We start from the raw sequence: 21,507 nt of genomic DNA, 5'->3' as shown, positions 1-21,507 counted from the left end.
CAGTTCTGCAAACAGCTCTACTAAAATTCATTTCCCAATATAGCAAACGAAACAAAGGTTTAACAGTTGTTATTTGCATTTTTTCAGTGCCAGGGATTGGGCCCAGCAGTTGTGTGTCTAAGCTTTTCTCATTCAAAATATTGTGGTAGATTTTCTTTGCTCAAAAATGTAAACCTGCCACAGAGGCTCTCCAGGGATCTTTGAGGGTTAAGCAAAGGACCTAAGGCAGTGCCCACTACTCCTCCTGGATCACCAAGTTTTGCTTATCACCCTAAAGCTCTTGTCACCCTATGGAACAGACTCATAACCATAGGTGAGTGGAGATCAGTCGAGCGGTAAATGGAGGCTTTACCGCATTGAACCAGAACAATGACCACAGCGCTGCACCTGCTGCATCAATTATCAGCCAATCTTTCTATTCCAGAAGGTTTTGACAGTGCTTTGAGTGCCTAAAGAGGTGGGAATAAAGCTAGGGCTGCTTTATTATACAAAGAAAAAAACATATTCATGTATGTACTGTTACTTGCAAAGGAGCAAACCAATGTTTTTTTATTCATTTTAGATTGGATACTGTATATGGCTTTGCTTTAGTTTCATTTTTCCCAATCATACCATATTGGGGCAATATTGTCATCATAGAATGGGATATATGTACTGTAAAATGATACCATAACATTTAACATTGTTGACCATTGTTTTTGCACTGCTTAAATCATTCATCCAGCTCCAGCTGATCACACAGAATATTTTGGCTCAGTTGTTAGAAGCCATAGGGATGATTTAACGTAAATCATTAGTTACTTTTGTGACGCAGGCAGCAGAGTTGACCTGGTCTTTAGGTGGTAAATGAAATGCTGTTGAATAATATATGCACATGGCTCAAGGTGTTTGTGGGCACTGGTGCAAGGCTAAACCCTCTGGTCATGTGGAGACAGCACTCCACACAGAGGGTCCACACTGTCCTTCCTCACAGCTGAGTCACCCCTTTGTCCTATACGCACCTGATGTCTCACTACCACTCCCCTGCCCTCTTTCAACAAGAATATATACTAGTATAGAACAGCTTTTGTTCTGGTTTAAATGTATTTTTATTTTTGACCTGGTTAAGTCCAGATAGATATACTGGCTTGTCAAAGCCTGATCTCATCAGATCTCAGAAGCTAAGCAGCTTAGCTTATCTTAGTTTATTTTAGCCTAAGCTAAGATAAGGGCCTGGTTAGTGCTTGGAAGGAAAACCATTGGGAATATGAGGTGCCACAGTGGGGCATCAGTGGCAAAAACTATTGTTGTGTCCCTAGACAAGGCACTTCACCCACATTGCCTAGTATGAAAGTGGTGTGTGAGTGTTGGTGGTGGTTGGAGGGCCCGATGGAGCATTTTCCTTTCACAGTTATAATTTCTGATATATTGACCCCTTTAGGACTACAGATGGTAATTAACTTCTAAATCCAGCAAAATTAACCCAACATTACTGTACTTAAAAATAAAACTCTTGCTGTACTTATGTTGTTTTGTAAGTAGTACTTGGAAATTCTGATATTGGTTGTGACCACTTGCAACAGTGCAATAAATATAATCCCTTACTTTATTTCTAGTACAGTCTTTCGCTGAAATCATCAAAAGCCATTTTTATTTCACTCTTTGACGACTCAGAGCCTTGCAAATGTGAGATTTTTTAATGCAAATGTGATCCTGAGTATTCCTAACGGCGTGCTGTCTAATAAAAGCAATATGCAGGTGACAGTTTTTCATCAAGAGGTGCTAAAGTATGAAGCCAGGTCAGGGATTACAGAAAAAGGCTCTTACATCAGCCTGAAGGAAATGCTACCACCCAACTACTGTCACTCCTGTTTAATTCAATGAAGGAAATCTATTGACCGTGCAATAATGACTTAGTAGTTGTCATGAGATGCTCTTAATGAATAACCCAATATGCTGAGCATGTGTGAGAAAGACAGTAAGGAGTGAAATGGCTAGATTGTGTGCATTAATGATCAATCCCATATGAAATATCTAAAAGAGACAAAAATAAAGACAAATGCAACTCTGTAACTCTAAACCAAGTATTCAGTACAGTACACAAAATGGTATTTAGTTACTACTATCATCTTTTTGAAACATAAATTATAATAACACAAAAAAAAATTTCTTGAAATGCTGACTATATTTGATTTCTGGGAATATAACTAATAAAATAAATACTCAAAACATTCAAATTGAACAAATAATTATTGATGATTATGATTATTGTGTCAGGCGTTAAAGTAAAAGTTTATTTGCTATATACTTGAGCAGATGTTCATCACTAAAAGTAAACATAACATAATCTCTAACCATTGACATTTCAATGTTACAGTGAATCAACATTATGACAACATCATCTGCTGTAAGAAATGTGTTAATTTGACTTTAATCCACACGTTTACAACTGTAGGCTTAACTCCATTAACCCTTCATTTTGGATGAATTAACCCTCCATTTTGGGTGAATCCTTGTCCATAGATTTTCTCCTCTGTCTGGTAAAACTAACCCATTCTGAAAACTATTGCCCACTGTTAACTGGTCTAAAAATGTCCATCATTAATGTTTTAAAAGTGCTTTTCTTTTTGACAGGTTGAGATTTCTGCTAATGGCAATATAGTACATCTGAGAAACCCAAATGACAAAATGGCTGTGTGAAGTCGACATTATATTGGAAGGAAGAGCACTCTGGCAGATTGAAAAGTTCACCTTCCATTTTAAACAAGGAGTCCTGCTTTCTCAGCATGTTATAAGGCTCCAGTAAAAAGTGACATGTTCTAGTCAAACTGTCCCAGGGCACATGTCCCTAGCTATTCCACTTAACCCCAACTCACCTCCAGCAGTGGGCAGTGGAGGTGCCAAATAACTGCTCTCAAAAGGGAAGGAGATCTGATATAGATGATGGCAGAAAAGTATATCAAATGCGACTTATATCTAGTTAATGAAGCTAAGTTAGTAAGACACATCGCATTTCATCTTGGAGCTTCAACTTTTAAGAGCTTTTAAACAACATTAAACAAATTTCTCTTCTCATTTACTCATGCATGTTTGAGTAATCTTTATTCCCCTGCGCTCAAGCCACCATTGCTCAGAAAAGGCCTGTTTTCCCGTACCCCCCATACAAGCCCACTGCTCTGTACTTACTTCATTCTCCAATTCTTTACAGCCTGTTACCGTAAACTGTAGCTATCCATAGGAGCTGTCAGCATGCAGCACTTTTACGGTGACGTACCGCAAAGGGGTAGTTGGAAATCAGCTCTGCAGTCAGCGGACATATTTCTTTTATTAAGTTGCTTGAGATCAATAATCCTGTCCAAAATTTTAAATAATGATCTACGTGTATGGTACATAAAAACTATATTGCAGCCAAAAGCATAATATGGCTTCTTAAGGTAGTAATTTAACCACCATCTATGTCAATATGGCAAGCCTTGCAATTTTATCAGTTTAATTTAGTAATGTAATAATTGTAAGCACATAAACAGGAAATTTACCATTTATTGCTGTGTAACTGGCTGATACTATGTCAACATGTTTCCTATGAATGAATGTGCACAGCCAGGCATGTCTCACACCGTTGAGTATTTAATGTTGTAAAATGCTGCATAAATCAGGACTGAAATGAAAAGCCCTAATTACATTGGGGCCAAAGAGGGATGTTAACTTGACAGCCTAAATGCTAACCTTTAATAATGAATCAGGCCTATTCCCAGTGGCCACTATTTACCGTAAACACTCTCTGAGGAGGTGCACTGCAGCATTAGCCACGCGCAGCTGTCTGCACATTTCCCTCTCCTCGCTCATCTCTTAATAATACAGGAGCAATAATGTGTGATCAGGACACCACCAGATGTGTCATCATTTATGCAGTTCTTTTTTTTCTTTTTCAGGATTAAGCATGCTATTAACAACTGAGGCAAATATAATTGAATACTTGTAGATTATGCTTTAGTTTAGTGATTACAAATGAAACTGGGATTCTTGATCCTCATAGCCAGGAGTTTTGATAAGGTTTGATTCTCAGCGAGGCGTACTGTGTAGGTTTCCTCCAAATGCTCTTGTTTTCCCTGTAAACTTACAATATCAGGGCAGGTGGCTGAACCCCTTACTTTGCTGTTAGAGGGTGAACACTGGAACCACTGTGCATTGTTAACTTTCCTTTATTGTTATTGTAAAGACCATAAAAAATACATGCTTAATCTATGATATATCTCAGTTAGATATGCAAAATATAGAGAATGACCAAGTCCAAGTTTGAACATTTTACCATTGTGTTTCCTCTTGCCCCTTATGCAGTATCCTTTCAACAAACATCCGCAGACCAAACCAGCATTGAGCCTTAGGACATTAGAAATTCCCCAGAATATTTGTCAAAGATTGTCACTGTAAAACAATTAATTAGAAATAATGACACATACCTATTTTATAATGAAGTGATGAGTCACGTTAATTGCAGTAGCAGGGAGTGAAATTGCTCCAATGAGGTTTTCCATCTTGGTCCTGTCGTATGTGTCCAGTGCATGGGCGCGTATTTATGACACTGTGGGAACTGAAATCTGTACACACTCACATAATGGGGACGTGCCTCCTTTATGAGAACAAAAATCAGGTCCTAATTATTTCAGTTCTTTGTTATTAGATCATAGTTTAAAGTTCAGAAAAGGCAAGTGCTGACTATGGTTAAGATTAGAATCAGTCTCCAGAAAATCAATGTAAGTCTATGTAATGTCCCCATAAGACATGTAAAGCCAACATGTGTTTGTGCTCTGTGACAGATTGGCGTTTGCATGTGTGCCAGTGGCACACAGAATTATGTGCTTTATGACTGAATCCTCCTCTTTCACATTAATCCCCTCAGGATTAGACTGGACCGCCTCTGTTTGAAGACATGCATTACACCCGTTTTTAATTTTTGAATACTGCTGCTTGCAGTTATTTATAAAAGACTTACATTATGACGTATGAATGCTTTTTTTCTCTCTGTGCAGACGCAGCACATTTGTATTTTATTACATGGTCTATTTGTGTTTAAAATAAAATATTCTGTCTGTGCCGTTGTATCCATTATTAAACAGGTGAACTGCTGCAGTGAAGAATTTGGGGGTGTACATTTAGCAGTGAGTACAAAATGAGATATTGATCCAGGTGAGAGTTATTTTTCACCTCACGGTAAATTGTTTTTGAGGATGCCTAATTTCACTTTTAGGCAAATTAATATAAACATGCTTGCACAAATGTTTGGTCTTACTGTTTTAGTGAAAACATCAACATCTTTTTAATACAGGTTATGAATACAGTTATTGTGTCTTATTTGTAAAGGTTTTTTGCTTTCCTCAGGCTCATGAGAGCCAGTCTTTCCACTGAATGCTCTCCTTGACACAATTACTTATCAAAGCTTAAAACCAACCCAAGGAGCACTCAAAACAATGCAAAAAGTGCTTTAGCTATAACATGATAATGATAATCATGATATTTACTGTATCGAATCATCATTCTATACATGATAGATGGAACAATCACTTGATACTGGAGATCAGTATTTATCGTGGGGAAATTATGAGATTTGTGCTGTAGATGGTTGATTGGGTGACCTCTATGACTCGTTGAAACAAACTTAAGTGGTTCAATAGGCTTTTTATGTGTTGCAGGTCATCTTTTAAAGTTATCATAAGTTTAGAATAGTTATTGATATGATCATGTAGTTTCAATATTATTGCTTATCGTCTGTATTTTCTTCAGCATTATACCATTATCGGGGCAGGTCTAGCTTTAGCAACTTCCCATGCCTTGAGTTCTGTCTCACTCAAGTAAAACAAATACTGGTGCACTGAAATTCACTATCATCTACAATAAAATCAGACCTAGAGCATCTTCTGAATCACAAACATTAAATTGTCTGGCAGTGTCTGTGCTCCATTTATATTACATAATAACTACTGAATGCACACTCAGGTTGAATTGATCTGAGGGCTGCTGCAGTAAGCACTGTGTGTATTATAAACAATGGCTTCTCTTTACTATTGATTCTTCACTAAAACTCTTTGTACATTGTTGTTTTAACAGGTCAGACACACCATGACCTGAAATTGGCTTCAATTAACCCTAGTTTAAGTCCGCCTTCTTATGATTGTTCTTTTTTCTTAGTCTTTTACCACTTAAGATGTGCCTGCCCCAGAAACTCTGTCCATACCTGCAGAGGCTGTATTTAAATGAGCCCATTAAACCAGTTTTGCTTACAGAGAGGAGACTGCATAATTGGCACAGTAAAATAGAGTTGGAAATGATCCTACTCAGGTAAAAGTAGTAGGTTTAGGCATATGAGTATTATAATTGCAAGAGTTGTCTTTAGTAAAGGACTTGCAACTTACTGCAAATACAGATACTACAAATATGGTTGCACTTTAATGGTTATTGATGATCAATTAAAAATTAAAGAACTGAGCACCATCTTAAAAAGTAAAAAGTGTCAAATTCTAATGCTACTGCTACTACTACTATTAAATATTGTATTAATAATATGCCCCTATGCTTTGAAATCACTGCAATAACAAATTATTATATTTATAGTAGTGTAGCCCTGCTGTCCTTTCCACCTTTTCATGTCAACCTCAACACATTTGTCCCCAGTATTTCTAATTACTCATGTAAATGTATACTGTGACACCTATGATATTTAAAGATATAATTTACATTAGATTTGAGAAATGTTAGCACAAGACAACTAACATTTAGAAGGAACCCACCAGCCATGGCTCATTGTCTGAGGTATACACACACCAGTGTTAGCTCACAGGGCGAGGCAATCTTGTTCTGTCCCCTGTTATCATTTCTATTCTCACTGCCCGAGAGCTGAGCTGGCTGATAACACACACTGCGAGGTAGGAGGAGGCCATCTCTGTAGGCGCTCCTGTGGAGTAGGGCTCAGCTGCACATGTAATCAGCTTAGGGGTGCTGTGTGTGTGTGTGTGTGTGTGGTTCTCTGGGAGCTATGGGGCCAGCAGAAACACGGGTCACAACTTCTGAACATGGCAGGGTCAGTGTTCTCACAAGTAGATGCCACATGTACATGTCACAGAGCTCTTCTAGTGTGAATAATAATGCATTTTACAATATTTCAACATATAGTGCTGAATGTGCTGGACATATACAAGATGCAGAAATAATAAGACTTCCATATCTAAACCAGGCTGGCTGGAATTAATGTGTGATCCATAGCATGAAGTTACAAATAATGTATTTATTTGTTATGATTTTTATGCTATATGCTTTTGACAGAGCTGCCACAGTCATGTGCTCTGAGTGTGACAAAACTAACTTTTACTGACTGACTGACTGAGCCTACTGTAATCCCAGTTTGAAATACTTCCAATAAACTGCATTTAAAATCTTGCATATAGTCCAACCTACCTAATTTTCCCTTTCAACACAAAAATTCAATCACATGCTTTCAAATGCAGTCCCAACTCCAAAATGGTTCCCCATCAGAAGAACAAACTAATGGGAAAATCATTACACGTTGGAGGGAAAAGCTGTTGGGATTTAAAAAGACATGGAGACTCTAATATATGAACAGTACCAGTGCAGCCTTGTAGCCACTCTAATAACAACAAAGCCATATTGGCAGCTCGCAGTGATGCGGTTGGACAACACAGACACTTGTCATTGGTCCATTGTTGTGTGATCTAACTTGGCAGTTCACAGCTTCACCATCAAGCCTCCATCTCTCAGCAGCAGCCGTCAGCCCGGCCATTGAATCACAGTGCTGAATATGCAAATGGGTGCCATTGAAGCTCCCTTTCTTTAATTAGTCTTTAGATTTCATGACTGAGTGCTTCCAATTATGGATCAATGTCTCTCGTTCCTGCACATGGACTCCTGGGTGCGTGAAAGATTTTTTTTTTCTCCTGCATTACTAAATACTTAATAATTTCTGCTCTGCCAAGACGACCACTCACAGAGCGCTCCCTATGCTGATCAATGAGCAGTCTGCTGCCGCACTGATATGTACTTCTAAGATGATTATTTCATAAACAAGTGATTTATAGCCAGGCATGTGTGTGTTTGGGTCTGCTGATGTGTTTAAAGTGGATTTAGTGTCTGGAAATGGGCTGATGTGTGTGTAATTGCGTTGGCAGTAATTTAGTGGTGGGCTCATTAAAATGGTGCATAAGAGGGGGTAAATTCTGCCTAATACCTAAATGCAATCATGACTGGGAGAGGGCAAGCGAGAGACGTGCTGATGGGTGCAGTTTCAGGCTGTAAAATGCTACTTGTGTGTTTTGGAAAAGGCCATTTGGGCACATGGGTTCTGCTCTCAGCACTCATGATAGCTGTGAAGGGTCTTAATGAATGCAGGACTGTTAACTTATTAGCTCCTGACTGAGAACTTGTGCCATACTATACTTGTTATGCATGTGTACAATAGGAGAAGGATTTTAAAGGCATTTAATTATATATTTTTAGATTTAGTTGTTGTTCTTTCCTTACAAAATTGCCAGAGTAAACACTTCATATTTCAAGGTTTATTTGACATGCAATCAAAAACCAATCACAGTTTTTATATGAACCTGAATGTGAACTAGCTATTTTAATTTTAAAATTTATTTCAACAACATCACAATCTTTCATTATTGTGAGAAGGGAATTCAAAGGCAGAAAACTGTTCAGTCCAATCAAAAGAGGTTAGAAAACTACAGGGCCAGTCTCAAACCTGGATAAATGTTGGTACAACAAATTTCATTAAAGTGCCAATCACTGCACACTTGACACATCTTGTTGGGTGGTGTCCCAGAATGGACAATCCCAAAAGAAATGCAAAGCTATAAACAAATGTATGAATAAAAAAACCACATGTCTGCAACTGGGCTTCACTATAATTTTATTGCCTGTGGTTATGTGAGGTTAAACGCTTTGTCACAGTGAGTCCAACATCTGGAGCTGCCTGAGTTTAATGCTGACCCAATTACACATCATAATACTGGTGTTACATGGGCCACTGGGCACTGATCCTGCCTATGACCTCTCTTCTTAGCACTGTCTTCGGGCCAAAGGTTAAACTTCACGATTGCGCTGAAGATATTTATAGATATACATATTTCTATTCAACATAATAACAATCAATATTTTAAAACCTGTTCCAATTAAATCACAATTTGAATGCCAATTAGCAATTAGCTAACACTGTGATTAAGTAACATCAATTCTTCAAAATATTCAGCATGTAAAAACAACTAACCCTGTGGTTTAGACTTGTGCAAAGCATGAGATTCCTGTATTGGTTTAGGAGTTCATTTTGTCAGTCTGTCTAACTCAAATATGTATTCTCTTCAGTGTGTTTACAGTGGGATCTTTGAGGATTACATTAATGAAGAAACAATGTAGGCTGTAGTCTCAGTCCATATGTGCAAGTGAATACCTGATAATCACATAATGTCACTGGAAGAACACACAACACCCTTGGGTGCTCTATTGTCTATGTATTTGCAAACTGCTCTCTTTGCCTTTGGGCTCAGTGTATGCTGCCCCCTGCTGTCTGTGGGCCACCCATGATTATGAAAGCACTGATGGAGTACTCCATGTAGTGTTTGATATCCATTTGAAGAGCTTTGAACGGACTGTAACTGTCATGTAGTCGTTTATGACAGCTTGTGAATGAGACAACTATGGAGTGATGAGGAAGTGATGTCACATGTTTAAAGGGTGCGGGGTCAGTGGTGATGATAACCACAGTCATTAGGGATCCATTAGGACATGAAGTCTACTCCAGCTGATGGCCTCTGTAATGATGCCGGGCTGCACAAAAGCGTTTAGTTTTGATTAGCCGCTTGTTGGCACGGTGCATTTCATTAACTCTAAGATGAGATTATGTTGTCTGGGAATAGAGATGTTACACTCTGGAGGGGAAATAAGAACACGTTAAACTAACAGTGGTTCCCTCGAGGCTTTTTGTGTAAAGAAATACATAAGAGAGGACACTCCTCTGCTGCTGTCCTCTATCTAACCCCTGGCCTTTAGATTAAAACACTTCACTAATCCTCCCATACGCTTATAAATGGACACAACAGTTTTTCTAGGGCCTGAAATCAGTGTTGTGTTTTTCAACCAAGTCAGCGGGTATTTACTGAACTGTATGCTTTCCTTTAATATTAACACACTAAAAGTTGTATTTAGAGTAATGAATGCATGTAATCTTTATTCCCCTGAAGTCATGGTATGGCATCCTGTTTTCCACCGCTCTTTGCTCTGTACTTTGTTTGCAGTGTTTTTTTGTTTGTTTTTTTACAGCGAGCTGTAATTTTAGTAGGAAGTAGAAGTGCTACTGGGGTGTTTGCATATATGTCTTTATGGTGCTCTTCAGGGCAGGGATCAGTTTCAGGTTCAGAAAAGTCAAAAAACTGAGGCACTCAGAAAGGTCATATTATGGAAGCCTTCACTTTAATAATGTGACCTTATTGAATACCTCAGTTTTCTTACTTTTCTAAAAGTGAACTGTAGCTATTCATAGATGGGGTGGTCGGCATAGTAGCATAAAGTAGCATTGCAGGCATAAGTCATCATTCTGATCAATATTGTGTTTTAAGAATATAACAATCCACATATTTCATAGATTATAATTATATGACAGACCAATGCCTGTCTTCTTTAACAATGCTCTTGTTATTATCACAATATTAAAAGTGATGCTGTGTAATCAATACCCAATAATAAACAGCTCTCATCATTCATCATGGCCATTGTCTCAGTACAGACTTTAAATCATAGTTTTTCTAATATTGAAAGAAGCCTCAAAAATAGACTATCCTTTGTTGGCTTTTTGGCCATAGTGTGTATCTTCTTTTTAGCCCTGTTTCTGGTAAATTCAAACTGTCTGTTTGATGCGTCCAAATCACACTAATGTATTTAGCATACTTTCCATAACAATGGCTTGGCCAGTCACAGTTCTTCATTTGCCATGTTGTATATTCCATTGAGCTACGCCAGGAGCTCCCTGCACAATTGTAAGAGTGGGAGTTTGAATATTTTAACTGATGAATGCTATACAACACTATCGGAAATGTGATCCTCTTAAAGGCTTTTGTTATACACACACCCAACAGCCCCCGGTTTCATTTTGATTGTATAATTAGTAGTACTCAGCTGTATTCACTGTGCAAGAGGTAAAGAATAGATGATTAAATCAAGGCAAATCAGATGCTTATTAAACGGTGGCGTTTCATTCAGAACATGCGGATGACTGGATGTTTTTCATGTGAGGAAGAACATGCAATAAATTAAAACAGATCATATCTGTAGGGCATTTCCTTCTATGAAAAACAAAACACTCATGTGCAGCTCTGCCCCTTTTAAGTGTTTGTCTTCCAGGTGAAAAGCTTTGAAGTACATACGCCATATTAAAAGGACAGCAGCATTCAGCCCTATTTGGTGGTTGATCATTGTCAGAGGAGCTGAGATCAAAACCTCACATGGAGCCCTTAAGATGTTCCCAACAAAGCTGAAAGATGCTGTGATCAAACGCCTACGTATCCCTGTGAAAGATCAACATGTATGTGCCAATAGTATGTGGTCTTATTGATACCGATGTGCAATGTTCCCTCTAATTTTTCACGAGTCTGAATAAACACACAAACTCCCTGGTCCCATGGACCACTGTGAGCGACATCAGACCTGTGCACTGTGGTCATGCTGCATCGCATCCATCCAAGTTAAATGGTTTATTAAAAGAATCAAATTACTGCATTTACATTTCTGTTATAAAACTTTTAATTAAGTGCTTTAGCCCAATTATACAATGAAAATGACAAAAAACTTGCGCATGACCTGTGTAGTATGTTAATGATATTGGAAGTATAACTATTTCATTTTAACTATGGCAAAACATGAGCTTCCAATCAAACCAAGCCAACTGTAAACTCCAATGTTGAAAACACACTTAACATTTTTATGATAAAGCTCTGACTTGTATTGAGTATAAGCCATTGTGTGAAGCTTTTGTTTGATTTTTACTACTCATAAACTAGTGACAGTATTCAATGACCAATACACACTGAGAGGAATCTGTGGGGGGGCGCAGATTGGCATTAGCTAATGCTAATGATTACACATAATACACATATGACCCACAATCAAGTCAATAGCAGAATAAACCACGCTTACCGATCAGGAACAGCATCCAGTCCATCAAATCATAAGGTCCTCTGCTCCTGAGTCCACCATTAGATCTTCACTCGGTTCCACGAACCGCTCCGGGTCCGAGATGCCTCTAGTTTAACTTGTACAAACATCCACAGTGTCCTCGGTCGCGTACTTCCTTTTGTCCGTTTCGTCATGTTTAAAACGCAAAACTGCTGCAAAACAGTGCGTAAAATTACGCAATTACGCGCGCGTAATTTTACGCGCGGATCTTTGGCCGAGGGCGGGCCGTCAGAACATTAAGGGGTTAAACACTTAGAATCATTAGCGAGTTTTTACTCCACGTCGGCCACTTCGGCTAAAACACTGGTAGCGGCGCATGAGGAGCCTGTCAGTGACGTTGATAAACTGCGCAAATACATATGTGAATCACATAATTGGCTGGAGCAGCTAGTCCCCGGTCACACTCACTGACTCACATTGAAAAATAGCGCAGAATGAATTGTTGTGTGTTTATTTTATTTTCAACTCCGGTTCGATTTTTTTGTGCGCAGCACAGATTTTCTGTGCGCGGAGACCGTGTCAGCAGTGTGCAATTGCGCAATTGATAATAACAGTAGTGTGCTTTTTCATCAACCAGGAGACCTCAAGGTGAGCTGAATCTGACCATATACCAATTTTAGTAATAAAAACAGCCACTTCACATTTAGGTCTTAAAACTTAAATAAACTTAATCTTAAAACTAAAATAGCTTCTGATTATCGTTATCAGAATATAAAAAATAAATTTAAAAAATGTAGATGTTTTGTCAGTATTTTCTGCCCCTATTAGTATAAGACTTAGACTGTAAACACAGGCTCAAACTTTCATTCACTGAAGGTTAACTGAGTCATTGGTTCTCTAAATACATGTATCTCTGAGTGAAGAGGAAACTGAAGACACATCCCACCATCACAGTAACAGGCAGAATCCAAATATTTATTGCTCTATTTGTAGATGGATTATTGAAGTGACACAAAATTCACTGTCTGATTTAAGTGCAGAAGCTGTTTTAAGGCATGTTATAAAGGCATTTCTCTGGAGAACTATGAAGCGATGTCAGCTGACGCCCCATAAATCAAAGCTTGTGGTTTATTATCTCTGAGAAAATGATAACACCGTGAGCAATGCCGGCCTCTTCCTGATGCTATCTCCATTTTCTCTGAATCTAGTGCACATACACAAACACATTGTCCAACTACCTTCAACTGTGTAAACTGTGGCTTACATTTTCCACCCACATGCATTTGCACAAGCTACACATTCAGAGGCAGCTGCGCTTTAAAGTTTAATCAAATGTAAACCCGGCATCTTCTACTGACAATAGAATGTGGAGCAGTGCTGGCATAGGCACAGAAAGCAGGTGCTGGGAACAAACATTTTTGTGGCTTATACAATTGGCAGAACCAGCATTCAACAGCAACAGCAAACATAGTAGAGATGGCCAAAACCTCCTTGTCAAACCTTCGAGTGGTGAAGCCTCCTTGGCAAAGCCTTTCAGAAGCTAAGCAAGACTGGGCCTGGTTACTGCTTGGATGGGAGAACACTGGGAATATCAGGTGCCACAGGGGCAACAGTGGTCTTCTGTCCTTAGGCAAGACACTTCATCCGCAAACTATGCTTATGGCTTGAGTTATTATTATTCTCATTATATTCTCAATGTGCAGGGTTTTGTCAGAGAATACAGAGTCACTAAAACCAATATTTTCCAGAAACAAGCACTTTACCACATCCTGTTTTGTTGCTATGATAAACATGCCCGAGAAGTTCGTCTAAGTTCTAGGTTCAGTAAAACACTCTGGACTTACGGATCTGTTTATGTCCTGCCCCCTACACTGCCATTAAATGCACCCTCCCATGTGCCTGTGCTCCTCCTGTATCCCAGTAATAACCTTTATAATAGATATTAGCTTAAGAAAAAGTCTCCATGGAAACTGTCCCCGAGGCTTGTGCACATCATTTTCTTTCTCTTCTGCTTTTCAAATCAGCGCTGTATGGCTTTCAGTGACGTTTTAGCCTTTGAATATATTTGTGAATAATGCGCTGAGTGATTTTCTTTGATTGCAGAGCAGATAATCAGGGCCCTGCAAAATGTCACTTTCTGAAGAGGTTTCTCAGCCTGTAGAGATTGGCTCCCTACTGTGGCCATAGGTTCCCCGACAAAGGTCTTGAACTGTGAATGTAACGCCCATGAATGTATGCAGTTTTCTCCATTCACACATCAGTTCTACAAATGGCTTCACTTTCTTCCTTGTCCCCATATGATCAGCGCACAGCTCGGATCAGCTGGGGACATTTAGTTTAGGGCAAAAGACACTGTGACCTTTCTTATCTGTGCCAAATGAAAACACAGTTGAAGTTTGTAGCATGAGATATGTTATTATTATCACTATCAATAATCATGTTGATGCTCTCTGATAATATGCATGAGCTTTATAAAATTATTAACACACTTTGGGGCTGGAGTCGGCCATGTTGCCTCCCTGAACAATGCTCCTGATTCCATTTTTCTGCTCCCAGTGATTGGAATGAGCTGCAAAAATGCTGAAGCTCTGTTCTTTGATCCCTTTATCTACTTTTAAGTTCTCCTTAGATAAAAAAGATGTTTCTGATTAGTGCACCTGTTTTTAAGTAACACTTATGCTGTTTTATGTAGCAAGTAGTCTAATACGTGTAAAATTTTGATGTTTATTTGTATGTTTATTATTGTAAATTGTAAATGAGAATTGGTTCTCAATGGACCTACCTGGATAAATAAAGATTAAATAAAATAAATTAAATCACCTGGTACATAGGAACACTCTGTTTTGGCATTTCATTGGTTTAAAAAAAACAACAACTGCGTGTGCGTTTGCTTTGTTATATGAAGACGTCATTGACATTCTCACCAGTGGAGGGAGGATGTATCTCTCTCGTGCTATGGGCTGTGCAGTTACAGAAGCTTTGACCTCAGGAGTGATGCTCAGGCTGACACAACGGAGTCTTTTGTCCTGATCATGTAAAAAAAGAGTAAAAAACCTTTTGTATTCGTAAAACAATAATGAATATCTTTTCTGGCTCATTGCTGCTGATGTTATCGCCTTATCATATTCTTTGTCTTGTGTTGCAGTGGTTTGAAATTGTTTGAGCAATTTATGGAGACAGTGAGGCATCTCTACACAAATCATTGTTATCGACCCATGCCTTGCTTCTATATGTTACTATTATATCAAAGTCTGACCGTTACATCTTGAGTGGCCTTGAGATGCACAAGCCAACAAACATATCTAGGATTTTTTCCACTTAGTTTGGAAACGTTTTTTAAACAAATCTTTACTTAAATCAGACCAAGTTTATTCAAACATTTCCCCTTCCCTAAACCTACATGTTAAGGTCCGGTGAGCATTTGCCAAATAGCTTTAGCAAGAAGTTGTGAATGTTACAAGAACACTGAGTCCATTAAACACACACAAGTGGCTGCTAGTCGTAAAATTCCTTGTGCTCTGAGTGATGGCTGTGTTAGCTTGTCTTGCAGTGTGAATGATTGTGCCCACTGCATTTGTATCAGAGTCAGTAGGAACACATCCACTTGGGCATATAGTTTGTCTGTATGTATGCATATGAGTTGGTTTATAGGAGAATGACTGTATTTGTCCAGGTTGCATATTTCTGACTGGCTCCAGGTGAAGGAGGAGAAGAACAGCAGACTCTCTGGGAAGTGTTTTCAAGCACCACTGAGCTCACAAATATATTTTTTTATCACTACAAGTTGAGTTTGTTTGTGTTCTAAGAAAACATTTTCAAGTAAACAAGTTCAAGATGAACCATGTCAACTGGTACAGAACTAAATTGGTCAAAACAATATCTGCAGTAACAGGATCAAACTGAAGAAAGACTAAAGAAAAAGGAAACCACACTCTGTAACTCACGACATAAAGAAGACTTAACAAGGACAGCAACTGAATTGAGACAAAATTACCATTTATTTCCATATTATTATTATTATTATTATTATTATTATTATTATTATTATTATTATTATTATTATTATTATTATTATTATTGTTATTATTATTATTATTATTATTATTATTATTATTATTATTATTATTATTATTATTATTATTATTATTATTGTTGTTATTATTATTATTATTATCATATTTTTTGTAGCAGAGCTGTTTATGTTGTCATTTGCTGATAGGGTAATCAATATTCAACCTAAAGCATACACAGATAGTTTATAGTTCTCCTGACCAAGCCTCGCTCGTGATCAGGGGAGGGGTCTTTGCTTCTGACAGGCTGCACTAAAAGCATTCAAGGATGGGTTAAATGCAGAGGACAAAAGTGTGCCTTAGCCTTAACCTTCTGCAACACCACTGAACTGCAAAGCTCTCCACTTTAGTCTATGCATCATCATCTTCCATTCTGTTTCCTTTCAGCATCACTGGTAGCTGCTCCACTGAGATCTGTACACCCCCTCTGCAGCTTGTTCAATGCTTTACTTTATATCTTACATCTTAACATTCTAGCAGAAAAGAGAGAGTTAAAATCTTTTTCCCAGCCACAGGGCCCAGGGTATTCACTTGTTCTGATGTTATTGTAATACCACAGGGGTATCCAGGAATACACGAGCTTTAAGTCGACAAATCTAAAAAGAAAAAAAGAGAAAGGACCTGAAAATGTCAGTGGAGAGCGGGTCTTTTCTTCCTCAAAGGTTCGTCCCCTGCGCCCATGCCCCATATTCTCCACAGGGCAGAGCAGTGGACACACCATCCTATCACATTCAGTCTCATTCAACTATAGCTGTCACCCTGGCACCGCCACTTTGATAATAGCACTAGAGAAGTTCTTTTTCAATTACTCTACGTTCTCCTGAGAAATCAGAGGAGGAGACAAATCCTCAAATAACTTTGTCGTCTGCCTTAATGTTTATTCTTTGTGACATTTAAATCTATCTTTACCTAACCTGCACACAGGCTAAATTCAATAGACCACTACTAAGCCATCAAGAGGACTGAATGGCCTATTGCACTGAGCACTCTTTACATTTATCATTTTCAAAGGTAAATATGTATATATATATGTATATATGTGTGTGTGTGTGTGTGTATATATATATATATATATATATATATATATATATATATATATATATATATATATATATATATATATATATATATATTTCTGTAAATGACATTTTTACTGTTTGCCTCTGGGTTCTCGTGTTTGATGCTGGTTACATAAAAACACTGGTAACATCTTCACATTTTAATTGAGAAATACATGTTACCATTATTAATCTATTTATCCTACTGTTAAGCTTGGGTGGCACCTTGTCAAGTCCCCTCTCTCCTCTTAGCTTTCTCACCTCAGAGCCTGCTGCCTCCCACTCACTGGTCTATAATCTGCCGACCCCCCTGTTGCCTCTGCTGTCCCCCGCTTGTGAGGCTGACCTCTGATCTAGTCAAATGGCAGCTAGTTTACAGATAATTACAAGGTCGGGGTGAGCTGTGTGGCACACATCCACATGTCTTTGTTACTAATTCAATTAGAGGCTGAGCTGAAACGATGGAGAACAGTGTCCCCAGTGAGCCACGTGATTAGACTGAAGAGAGGGAGAAGGAGCCCATGCTGCTTTCAGTGTCCCCAACATTCTGGGGACACTTAAACAGGAGATTATGGCCAATATGAATCGTATTTAGATCCAGGTCTTTAAACCACTGAAAATATGAACCAACTATGTAACATCACAAAGGACAAATGATTAGTTTTACTGGATTACTTTGTTCCTGTGTCACTAGAAATGCAGGGGCTTCATATGGCACTTTTAAAAACACTGAAATCAATAATACATCCATTAAAATCAATCATACATCTACCTTCTGTAGCCACAGCTGCCCTGTGGTAGAGTTAACGGAAGACAATCTGCCAATCTGTGCCATCAGTCCCTCTGACCACCACCAGTCACTCAACTACACCACATTACCTTCAGTATGAGTTTAGATCAAGGACTTTGGTCTACATCAAGTACTTTTCAAGTGCATAATATTCACACTACAGTTTTTATCTGTAAAGAGCATATCTTTCAACCCTCTCCCCATCATTGTTTCAAGTTTGTGTAAATATAGCTGCGGATGTATGGGAACGTGCCTCTTCTCTCCTCTGTAATCATCTGTTGTCAAATCCAATATGACTGCAATAGAAACAACAAATGCATGTTATTTTATTGTTTGTCATCCAGACATGATCAAACCTACTGTCACTATTTCCACCTATTTATATCAATATTGTTTACAACTCTCAGCCCTGTATAAATTTAGCAATATGAAAAAGCTATTTACATCAAACATCTGTACTGTATTTTCAACTTTTGTAATAATTAGAAAACAAGGTTTATAGCATATCATAAGACTTATCTGTTGAGGTAAAGCTGAAAGTCAAATGAAATGCTTGAACACAGCAATAATATCTGAATGCTTGAAGACTTATTATTTAGTAGTCCATATCAATCTACCCAACCTTTTTAGTGGGTTCACAATCTACAATTATTACATTGTACTTGTTTTTATACTACTGCTTCCTGTATTTTTGTAAGTTTTTCTTCTTTTTTTCACATAGTGCCACTTTAACTGTAAAACTAATAAATATTTCCCAGCAAACCAAGAAATAATAGAAAAACATGAAAACCTGTCATATGCATTTTAAATATTTACATTTACTTCTTTTGAATACACAAAAAGTGGGTGACTGTTCTCAGCTATGGCCCAGATCTTTCAGAATGAACCAGGATTAAATATCAGCTGTAATGTGGAGTTGGTGTCAGACGTGTTTTATTATTTACATATGCTGCTGTTTTTGCCTTTATTCATAATTGAGGATGTTACAGTGGAATTACTTTGTTGTCTTTCCAAGATGTGCCGTGGCGTGTACTGTACTACATTATCTCATTTGCCTTCAGCTTTTTGTTTTTGTTAGCTTTTGAAGCGTGTTTAATTCATTTGCTTGCATTTTTAAATATAGAATGCAGAAAAAGAGTTTTAACTGCAACATTTTTCTCACTAAAACAACATTTGTGTACAGTAAAGAGTTGTGCATGAAATGTTCTGGCTCCAGGTCTGGCCATTTGACACACAGATATCAAACTGACCTTTGCTGCCTGGGGGTTATATTTAAAAAAAAAAAAAAAACATGAGTTCCCAAGACTTAAGGAAGACCAAGGAAAATTGTATTATCAAAGAAATGCACTAGTCTGGGTTGATACAGACTTGTGTTGGATAAAAAAAAGATGTAAAGGTTTGGCGTTTGCAGCTCCACATAATGCATGAAACTACATAAAACATTCTTATTCCTTTTTGTACACAATACTGTAATTTTCCATTTTGAATGAGCAGGAAAGAGTGAAGGAACCAAACAGTGATCTGTATCTGGGTGATATGACAAAGAAAACTCGTGTTCTGTTTCCTCATATTTAATATTCATTTCCTGAACATAAATTATGCAGACTTTTTTATCAGTGCCATTGAACACAGAACATATTTAGTAACAGACTTTCCCCAAAGTCTGAACTCCAAACCACATGTTTTTTTACTGACAGAGGATTGACAGTAGAAAAAAGACCCAAGAGGATCACTGACTATAAGAAAAGATGACTCTCCATTCAAATTCAGTCAATTACCCAGCCCTATCTGAATCCATTCCAAAATTACTGTTTTTCCAATAACCCATAGGTTACATTTCCTGAAACTTCCGTAACATGGTTATAAAACAAAGTTATGTATTTGTCAATGATTAAACTTCCAGTATTTGCACTTCTCACAGAAGTTGCACAGTACTGTAAGCTGAGGTGAAGTGCGGCTGAACTTAGAGATTTCTGAAGGTATTTGAACAGCATCACCTGTACGAGCTCAGACCCGACAAAATCTTACACAGTTCAAACACAAAAGGACTTGACATTTTGAGGAGGATCTAGTTGGTAAAATGTCATAGATTTCAGCCATAGACATGTTCTTCTGTCTTTTAAAGTCTGGAATCATTAAAGCTGATGCTGAACCATAGATGCCCAGATTATCAGTTTCACTCTTCACCCACACTGTGTTTTCATCTTCCTCTCAGAACCAGGATTAACCTCATTAGCAAAAAGAGCTTGTCTGTTACACTGGACCATGTTTATCACCTATTGTACTGGTTCAAAACACTTTCTTTCTTGACACGTTTTTAAATTGTAGTGAATACACAAAAGTTTTAGAGATCAATGTCAGCCATCACAGTTTGGCACATGTCAAACTCTGTCCCTGCCTGTAAGCTGGGCAGTACATATTGGGGTCATTCTAGTGTCACAATACTAAAATGTCAATCTTGATTCTAAGGCTATTCCTTAGAATCCCGATACCACACAATTATACTAAAAAATGCTCTTTTTAGACATAATTTTCAACAGAAAACTTTCTTTATTTTCCATAGTCTTTTGATAAAGCTCAAGATCATTCTAAATCTTTAAGGAAAGGTCCGGTTTGTCCTAGTTATGTGACTTTTTGAGCATCGATACTTGTTTTTGTTTTTGTACTAGTTTTAATATCTATTAGTTTCTGATTTTTGATACTTTAGACAGCCCTAGTTCATTCACTTTGCCATTTTGTCATCATATTATGCTTGTTGTGTGTATTTTTACTTCCCCCTGCAACATTTAGAGATTAAAGCTGACAGCAGACTGTTCACCATGTTTAACTATTCACTGACTCTCTGTGGCAGGTCAGAGATGGGTGTTCAGAGGGTTCTCCAGGTGGATCTGAAAATGGAGAGTTTCCCGGAGCTGTTGGGCAGCCGCAGGATGGCCTGGCAGGTGGAGTACCCGTCAAGCCGCAGCACCACACAGGAGGTGGAGACTGAGATCACATTGGCACAGGAGGAGCTAGCGGGCATCGTGCCGTTAGCCATGGTGAGTGACTTGGCAATGCACGCCCCACTCAGGAATACAGCATCATGTAAAACACTAGATCGCTTCCAATTTACACCTTCTGAATCAACATTTGCATATGTTTTTGTTCTGCTTTGCATCGAAAATCACTCACTGCACTGTTAATCATGCCTAGTGGCAGCCTGGAGTGGAGAATGAATGTTTAGCATTACAAAACAACTTGAAGATGACAAAGATGTCGACTGTGACATTATGTAAAGAAAAATGAGAAGCTGCTGTGTTGATAAATAGGCTGTTAGTCTAGCCTATAGTGGTGTGTTTGAGCTGGGCTGGATAAGAGCAGGTTACAGATGGAGTGTGGAGGTAGTCCTATAAGCCTGCGGGTGAGCCACGGGCTGTGTGTCTCCCTCAACGATGCA

The 21,507-nt window shown here is 38.2% G+C and overlaps 1 protein-coding gene across 1 annotated transcript in view; it reads left to right on the top strand.

The window, feature by feature from the left end:
- Nucleotides 1-21,507, top strand: part of si:dkeyp-14d3.1 (transmembrane protein 132C) — a 100,801-nt gene that overhangs the window by 56,992 nt on the left and 22,302 nt on the right. Inside the window, exon 4 of the mRNA XM_033972517.2 lies at nt 20,923-21,109. Coding sequence (XP_033828408.2) covers nt 20,923-21,109 — 187 coding nt within the window. The remainder of the gene's footprint in view (nt 1-20,922; nt 21,110-21,507) is intronic.

Source organism: Periophthalmus magnuspinnatus, chromosome 9 (assembly GCF_009829125.3).
Source record: "Periophthalmus magnuspinnatus isolate fPerMag1 chromosome 9, fPerMag1.2.pri, whole genome shotgun sequence".
Classification (NCBI taxonomy): Eukaryota; Metazoa; Chordata; class Actinopteri; order Gobiiformes; family Gobiidae; genus Periophthalmus; species Periophthalmus magnuspinnatus.
Note: the sequence above shows the minus strand (reverse complement) of the source record. Positions and strands in the feature narration are given on the sequence as shown.